The 9,507-nt window shown below is 36.7% G+C and overlaps 1 protein-coding gene across 1 annotated transcript in view; it reads left to right on the forward strand.

The window, feature by feature from the left end:
• LOC107690091 (protein diaphanous homolog 2-like) overlaps positions 1–9,507 on the forward strand; it is a 153,940-nt gene that overhangs the window by 120,426 nt on the left and 24,007 nt on the right. Inside the window, exons 12-14 of the mRNA XM_016488329.1 lie at positions 2,088–2,198; positions 4,883–4,995; positions 9,060–9,176. Of these exons, the coding sequence (XP_016343815.1) occupies positions 2,088–2,198; positions 4,883–4,995; positions 9,060–9,176 (341 nt within the window). The remainder of the gene's footprint in view (positions 1–2,087; positions 2,199–4,882; positions 4,996–9,059; positions 9,177–9,507) is intronic.

Raw genomic sequence — 9,507 nt, forward strand, 5'->3', positions numbered from 1 at the left:
CAACACCCCCCCCCCCCCCAAAAAAATTATTGAGAGATGCTTACTTTATCATCTTCCCTTCTTACTTTTTCCTCTGCATTCTCCAGGCTGGTCTCAGAGGAACCGAATCAAAAGGGCAAGGATGCAGCACCACACCTGTATTTATCATTCTCTGCTTCTCCACAGACTGCAGTGATCGGTGACCAAGCACAACAAGACACTCTCACACATTCATTAACCAAATCCCTAATCGTTGTGTTGCTGTTGAGAGAGCAATGAAGACGACGATATGATACAGGCCGAGCGAGAGGAGAAGGGAGGAATGAATCCCTTTGATTTGGTGCCTTGTTTTCCTCCTTGAAAAAAGGCTTTTAATGAAAAGAACCACCGCTAATTGTGAAGTAAATTAAAAACACCTCACCAATGCTGGCGGTTAAAAGAAATTAACACTTTTAAAACCTGTGATGGGCTGCAGAGCCTGACTTTTTAAACGTGATTAAAATGTGTTTTGCCATCATGCCATCTCAGTGACGCAAGCAAGCAAACTTAAAACCGTCCCAGCAGTGCTGTTTTTTAATTACTCTGCTGGAATCCACCTCAGGCACTGTGCTGCAGAAGCTCATCATTGCAAACTCAACCCATAAAGGAAAATAAGTTCCTCAACCTGCACCAGCACCCTATCTGCAACATCGTTCCAAATGTTTTGATGACGAAATGCATTTGCCCTCCGGAGAACTCAATGAACGATCTAGATTCCCTCCGTGGGTCTCTTCAATAATTCAAATTGAAATAATTGCTCAAATGGGAATATGAGAAGATTTAAGAATTTTGGTGATTTGGAGGCATAATGTTGCACGATGGGAGCAAAGTGGGCCTCGTCGTGTTCCCCTGCTGCAGCCTCTGGGTAGCTGGGACTTTGAGAGAAGGAATCAAGAATAGTGTTATGGTTCCTGATGCCAACGGGCTGCTCCTGAACCCAAGAGAACTACTGTGAAAAGCAGCATTTTTAAGAATTAATTTATTTTTATTTAGAGTGTTTTTTCACAGGGGTTTTAAAGTTTTCTATTTTCACTTTGTATTTTTATTTCATTTCATTTCATTTTAGGCCCGCCTAAGTTAATGCACTGGTATAATTTAAAATTTTCAGCAGTCTCAGCACTGTGTAGTATTGTGATTATTTTTTTTTTTTGGAGTCATACGATTTTTTTCCCAGTTACATTTTTATTTTATTTCAGTTAATAAAAATGTTGGTTTTTGATTTTGTTTTTGGTTTTGTTCAGAGCAGCCATTACAGCCAACATGCCCTGAATACACATACACAACTCTGTTCTGTTTTTTTCCTCTCCACTGAATTAATTCAAGCTTTCTTCCTAACATCCCCTGGAAAAAAAAAAAGTCAATCAAACTTATGCATCTCCTCCAAATGGCTGTCATGTCCTAAATGTTGTATTAAGCACTGTCTTTTCCTTGACTCAAGTCAGGTTTCTGTTTTTGTGGCCGAACAAAGGCGAGAGTCAGAATGATGGAGCTGCTCCTGACAAATAAAATCATGCAGGAGAATAACACATGTAGGCCAACAGCAACTCCAAAAGCCCAAGCCAAGGCTGGTGAATGTATAAGAAGACTGTTCACATGTCCGTCAAGAATGATCTTTCCACTCTGCATTGATCAACCAAGCGAATAGCATTCCTTCTCGTCCTGGCCGGCTCCCTGGAGCCACCTTATAGCCTGTTAAGAACCATCAGCACTCCTCCCTGCCCACTGCCCTGATCTGATAAATCAATTAAAAATACACATCTGTTCAGCCAGGCCTGCTCCCTCCTTCCGTCCCTCCTTCCTCTGGACAGCTTTAATAATCCACTTGCATCTTTTCCCTTAATTTTTACAATTTTTCTCTCCCAGTCCTTCACAGTGGCAACTGCCTCTTCCATCCTTATTAATTCATTTTATTTTATGTAATGTGATATATTGATTTTTTTCTTTAAGATGAGAGATGAGATGAATAAGAGGCTGTTGCAGAGCACTATGTTTTAATCATTTATCGCCAAAGGGATGATTCTAAGAATTTGCTTGCATTAAATGATGGTGGTGTGTGTGTGTGAATACAGGGGGCCTGCATGCAGCTGATCAATGCCCTCGTTACATCGCCAGATGATTTAGACTTCAGGATACACTTACGAAATGAGTTTCTGCGCTGCGGCCTCAAGAAGATCCTACCAGTGAGTATAACTTTTGCTTTATCATTTCATTTTTTTCTGATTTATTCTATTGTAATTTTTTGTACTTCATTACTTTCATTGTTTATTAGATTTTTGCACTATTTTTGATTTTAACACTGATTATTTTTTCTTCTTTTCTTATAATATGATATGTGCTCATTAGGTTTTCTTTTGTGGTAAATGTAAGTTAGTAAATAAATCGAAAAAATACTTAAACTGCAGATGTACAACAGCATTTTTGTAATCAAATTGTTATTTTCTAATTGAAGAGTTTGGGATTAAAATGACATCAGTGAAAGCTAAAAGAAAAAAAAAAGAAGATTGTAAAAATTGCTTTATGGAACAAATAAAAACTTTTGAACAAATGAACAAAACTATTGAAAACAGCTAAAATGTGCCCTGGTTTGCTGTCCTCCTCCCCAATGGCACAGCTTTGTTTCATAAAGGCCTTTCCCCTCACACATCATTATCAATCAGCTCGCAGATCTCTGCTCCACGCTGCCACAAAGCCCACAACCAGGCCAGCACATCACTCACCATCTCATTTATGTGGGCATTTCGTCACTCTTAATAAGTCATTTTGACTGCTCCCCATATTATTGCTGCAATTATTATAATTATCTTAATCTACCCCTGCATATGATGAGCTTATCGTAATTTATGAATAATGTATTTGAAAGTTTAATAGGACAATTAAATATGACATTGTTCTCTAATTGTGAATAATGAGTTTCCAGGTTTTATTATCCTCAAAATGGCAAGTGCAAAGGGAAAGAAACAAAGTGAAAGACAAATGAGATGCACTAAATCATCAAGGAGAGATAGAAAATGGTGTCTGATGAAATGAAAATACACATTTCTGGAGATGAATGTGTGTGCGTGTGCGTGTGCACGCACTAGAGAGTGAGAGAGACTTCGTCCTGCCTCCTACTGCGGCATAGCGAGCTCTCTTTCTCTCTGTTTGGCTGTTCCTTTAAGACAGATGGCATGCCTGAAGTATAGTCCACTGATTGATAACTACAGAAATTGGGTTACATTTGGCTTTTCACCATCTATAAACTACACCAGCAGTGATTCGTAGTGGAGTTGTAAAGTACACCTATTTTATCCTCTCTTTCTTTATCTCTATCTCTCTAAACCCTTTAGATCTATCGCATATGTTACTGGTATACATAGCAAGACAATCTGTGTACATTGATCAACCAAGCGAATAGCATTCCTTCTCGTCCTGGCCGGCTCCCTGGAGCCACCTTATAGCCTGTTAAGAACCATCAGCACTCCTCCCTGCCCACTGCCCTGATCTGATAAATCAATTAAAAATACACATCTGTTCAGCCAGGCCTGCTCCCTCCTTCCATCCCTCCTTCCTCTGGACAGCTTTAATAATCCACTTGCATCTTTTCCCTTAATTTTTACAATTTTTCTCTCCCAGTCCTTCACAGTGGCAACTGCCTCTTCCATCCTTATTAATTCATTTTATTTTATGTAATGTGATATATTGATTTTTTTCTTTAAGATGAGAGATGAGATGAATAAGAGGCTGTTGCAGAGCACTATGTTTTAATCATTTATCGCCAAAGGGATGATTCTAAGAATTTGCTTGCATTAAATGATGGTGGTGGTGTGTGTGTGTGTGTGTGTGTGTGTCTTTAAGACAGATGGCATGCCTGAAGTATAGTCCACTGATTGATAACTACAGAAATTGGGTTACATTTGGCTTTTCACCATCTATAAACTACACCAGCAGTGATTCGTAGTGGAGTTGTAAAGTACACCTATTTTATCCTCTCTTTCTTTATCTCTATCTCTCTAAACCCTTTAGATCTATCGCATATGTTACTGGTATACATAGCAAGACAATCTGTGTAACATAGAGAAACAGATTGACTCTCAGCGCTATACAACACTAATCAGACTTATGGTTTTAATTGACACCTGAGTTTTGAATTACTTGACAAGCACAGCTTTCTCAAAGATGTCCCTATTATTATGGAGAGATACCAACTTCTGCGTACCTGGATAACCAATCACATTATATCCTTGACGTCATTAAATTGCTGCCAGAGTTGTATGACAGTCAGTGACTCCATTGCAGATGCCATACAAATGAATGAGATGTTACACTGTTTTTGACCAGTTGCAAAACTTCTCTTATAAAACAGCATTTTTCATTGTAAACTTCAAAATTAGTTAAATCCAAAATGAATGTTCAGTGGCAAACATATTGAAAATTAGCTAATAGGCTATTGATTCATTATTCGCATACTGTAGCCTCTCCTCATTTGGCATCCACCTTAAAGGGGCTCTCTTTTTTGGGGGGGGGTGTATTTCCTTCTTAAACAGGAAGTTTGGGCAAGACATACAGACATTTTGTTATCTTTCCATTTTTGCACTTCTTGTTTTGAGGATATTAATGTATGCAAACTGTAAATTTTGAATGCATATATTTATTTGCTAAAAGTGAACTGGTCAACATTTAGAAGTACACTAGCATGGCCTCATAGCTGACAGAGCAAAGTCATGAAATAAAAGCCACAAAACTCAAATCGGTTCAATCCAAGGCCTTGTAAAAATAGTTTAAAATGTCCAAAAAGCAGACTTTTTCTTCCTGTTATATTATCAATGTTATATGACGACACATCATCAGTCACTCATTCCTTTCATGTCAACCTCTGTAATCACAGGAGCTGAAGGAGACAGAGGAGCTCGACATTCAGCTGAAGGTGTTTAATGAAAATAAGGAGGAGGATTCCATCGAACTGTCTCACCGACTAGATGACATCCGTGTAGAGATGGAATATCCTTTTTACCGCTGCCTCGTGTATGCATGCAGCCGCAAGGGCGCCCGGTGTGGCTCATGGGTCTAAAGCCAAGACCTCCAGTTCATTCGGAAGGGATTTGAGAATCAGGTTTTTTATTTTAATTTTTTTTTAAATTCCAGTCCAGCCTCTGGCAACTCTAGTGGTAAACAAACCTCTTCACATCAACACCACACACATATCCCAGCATCCTTCTCTGGCCCACAGCTCATTATACTGACATTCCAGAGACACAGAGAGCAACCTCTACGCTCACCTCTCCTCTGTTTCATTCCCCCTCAAATCTGCGGATAGACTATGCCACGCGGCTATGGAAATCGGTTCACACTTATATTCTCCCTGTTTATACATCTGCATCTGACCCTTCAGGCCACAGCTGCGTACGTGGCAGCCATATGCAGTAGCTTCTGGATTTGTGTGTATCCTCACAGTACCCTTTATAAAGTAGCTTGAAGTCATTCACTGAATTTGAAAAAGAGCAAAGCATATTTTTTTGGTTGTTTTAGTGCTGTTTTTTTGATGGCTTTTATCGTTTCGCCCTGCGAAGCTTCGCTGAAATGATGGAGAAGCCAGAGTTTTAGTTCAGGCTGTCTGGACTAATGATTTTCGTGAGCACCCAACTGTGTAAGAGACACAACATTTGTCTCTAAGGACAATTTGGCATTGATCTGTAAGTGCCTTGTGTAATATGCGTGTCTAAGCAACGGTCTCTGTCTTTCTCAGTTCTTTTCCCCCTCTTTTCTTTCTAAACACCAAACGTTTTCCAATCCCACCCTGCTCGTTTTCTTTCAGGCTGCTTTATGAATATTTACCTATAGAGATGTTACATATGTATTATATTTATTTAAGCATTCAAAAAATGTATTTATTATTATTATTATTATTATTATTATTATTATTATTATTTAAAACACTAAAGGGGCTTAAAATACTAAAATTAAAAACAATATGGTTCATTAAAAATAATTAATTATTATTGATATTCACAATACTGAAGGGGCTTAAAAATACTAAAATAAATAAATAATCATATTTAAATTAGAGTTCAATTCCACCACCTTTCTCGTTTTCTCTCAGGCTGCTTTATGAATATTTAGTTATAGAGAATAATATAATGATAATAATAATAATAACAAATTAATATTTTTATGAATGTTTACCTATATTTACCTATATAATTTTATTTATTTATTTATTTATTTAATTGCTACCAGTCATTAGAGTATTTGTAGAGTGCCTGCTTAACCCTCTGGGGTCTGAGGGTGTTTTGGGGCCCTGGAGAAGTTTTGACATGCCCTGACATTTGTTTTTTTTTCAGTATCTTAAAATTATCCGCTAACACTTTATTTTGATGGTCCCCTAATAAACTGACTATAACTTTGCAAGTACATGTCAATTTATTCTACTAATCCTACTAATATATATATACTATAACTATAATGAGAGTTAGTTGACATGTAGTTGCAAAGTTACTTAGTCCACTTTAGAAGTTATACTATCGAAATAAAGTGACGTGACGTGTGGCCAAGTATGGTGTCCCATACTCGGAATTTGTGCTCCGCATTTATCCCATCCAAGTGCACACCCACACACACACACCGTGAATGCTCACCCAGAGCAGAAAAAAAGTGTAACATATTATAATAATTATTATTGGTAGTGGTAGTAGTAGTAGTATAGCACTTCTGGTTTAGTTCTGGCCACTATAGCGACTTCAGGAAGCTGTTGAATATGAATTGCAAGTTGGGCAGTGTGATTGATTGACCCTCGCTCTCTGTCTTTTGTATTGCTCAGTTCCATACAGATACAGCTCATGTTTATGCATCACCTTCCCCACCAGTACATTACTGCAAACATGCCCAAAATGCAAATATGCACAGACGGTGTGTGTCTGTGTGCACACTTGTGGCCCTGCTTAATAGAGAGAATGGCTTTCTGGTGCATTTTGCTGCTTTTGAAGTGTGGAGAAAATAATTCACTTAAGCAGATCACCTGTGTTATCAGCAATAATGCTCTGAAGATGCTTGTATTCTCACATTGAGTTGACTGAACATGGGGTGCACTCACAACCTTATGAATAACTGAAATTATATGAGTTAATTAGAAAATGTACATCAGTGTAGGGGCAGATTGGTTTGCTGCAAGGGCAGTTTTTAAAGTGCAGTGGCTGGAAGGTTTAACGTTCCATTTTATTATTGTTCCATAAATATACAGTATAGTGTTACATATACACTATATATATAGTTTATATGGTTTATAGTTAATATTTTTTTAAAGAATATATAATTCTCTAACCTGAGACAGATTTTATTTAAATTGAAACAGACCTGCTGTACCTTTTTTAGGTTTTTTTTTCTCTAAATATTGAGGCTCCACATCTTTTTGATTTCTATCCCAGTGGAAGGGAAGGAGTGATTGTGGCGGCTCAAGAAAGTGTGCTCCAGTCCAACCAGTGCATCACCCTGCAGTCAGCGTTGAAATATTTCAACAGACATTGTCAAAACCAAATTGTAAAAATTTTCACCCACCGCTGCTCAGTGCAGCACGACAAATAGACACACAATTCCTTAAATTATTTTTGCCCATATTTACAAAGATTGTAGTTTATTAAAAAACACTATTTTTTTAAAGTGAGCATTGTTATAATAACTCCATTGTAGGACCGTTAGTAGAAACAATTAATGAGCTGCTACTGTTAATCATCATAGGCTTTAGCTTGCCACTATTGAAAATAGATTGCCGGTCATTTATTTAATTCAAGTGGACATAGCAGAGAGGGTTGGGGCGTCAGTTCTTGATATAATAATAATAAAAAAAGAAGACTATGATGACTATCTGATCTTACATCTATTTTAGACATGGAAAGCCACTGCCCTTTCTCCTCAGGGAGAGGAGATGTTGGACATTTAATCAATACTCTGCAAGTTTAAGAGTATATTTCTTCTGTTTTGGAGACAAGCAAGACAAACTGAAGACGAGATTTCAGTCCAGAAAATAAATAAATATAAAAAGGAAGTGACTGATCCATATTTTATTACTTTAAATAATCACACTAAAATAATTTTAATTTGATTCATGTCCAGAAGCCAGGGTATGAACTGGCAGAAGAGGTATTTCCTCTGTCACTTTTCTTCAATACCTTGTGTTTACACGTTAGCAAATTAGATTTCTAAAGATACTTTAGAATGCAGGAAGATGGCATCAGTTCTGGTTAGACTCAAACTTTGATTCAGGCCTCCATCTGAATTAAAACAAGCAAACAATTTCCAGTGAATGATGGCTATTCACCTTTAGTTGTATTTCTTGCATTTTATTGTTCTTTCTCATCTTAGAATTATACTACTGCACTTCATATTACAATCACTCTAGTGTATATGCATTGTAACAAATTAGCTCAAAAGGGAAATGTATATAAATAATTAAAATTATTAATTAATAATTAATTAATTAGTTACTTATATCAGCTACCAGTAGTAACTGTAGAATTAATATTACCATCAACTAATCAGTTTGTCCAGCGAACATTCAGTGTAATTTCATATCAACTCTAAGAAATTATATTTTCGTGGCCATAGAAAATAACTTTTTTACAGTACTAGTGCATTAGAGCATGTAACAAGATCCGATCGTTAAAGGAACGTTATCCACAAGCAGTGACAGAATCAGAAACTTGCAGTATACAATACAAAAGACAATATACAAGAACAGTAATAATACACACAGTGACCTTGGGATATGCATAGTCATTTATAGAAAGGTTTGGCTATGAATTAATGAAAGAAGTCCTTTCCTATGGGCAGTATGTGTCTGTTTCAAAGTGAATTAAGTAGGGGGGGGGGGATCTGGTTGTTGGGTGAGGGGGTCTGTTGGATTATTTGTTAAATAGTAATACAAACAAATAATAATTTGTCTGATTTGTCCTGCCGTTACAGTCTTATATACAATTTTATATCCATACATATTGAAATGGCATGTTTAGATAAACATTGTTTTACTACATGGCAAGCAGTGTGTGCAGTTGTGTCCTTAACCATCTATGCACTGATATGGGTGAAGTGTACCATCTCCTGTCCAACATGGTGAAAGACACAGGCTCAGAACCTTACTTCCTATCCATCATCCAGCACCTGCTGCTCATCAGGAATGATTATTATATCAGGTGAGTGCTATAATATATTTTCTTTAATATCCATTCCATTGTGCGATGATAACAAGGTTGCATCTATCTGTTCATTGACAGTTGACAGTTTTCTCTTGAGAATTCACAGATTATAATTACAATTGAATGAAACAAATAAGTAAATAAAACTTAAAATAAGAATTACAAATAATTTAATATTTTTTTTCATTCATCAAAAAATAAACAAATTATATATATATATATATATATATACAGTGGGTACGGAAAGTATTCAGATCCCCTTCAATTTTTCACTCTTTGTTATATTGCAGCCATTTGCTAAAATCATTTAAGTTAATTTTTTTTCCTC

This window comes from Sinocyclocheilus anshuiensis, unplaced genomic scaffold, assembly GCF_001515605.1.
Source record: "Sinocyclocheilus anshuiensis isolate Anshui unplaced genomic scaffold, SAMN03320099.WGS_v1.1 scaffold1737, whole genome shotgun sequence".
In the NCBI taxonomy this organism is placed as follows: domain Eukaryota; kingdom Metazoa; phylum Chordata; class Actinopteri; order Cypriniformes; family Cyprinidae; genus Sinocyclocheilus; species Sinocyclocheilus anshuiensis.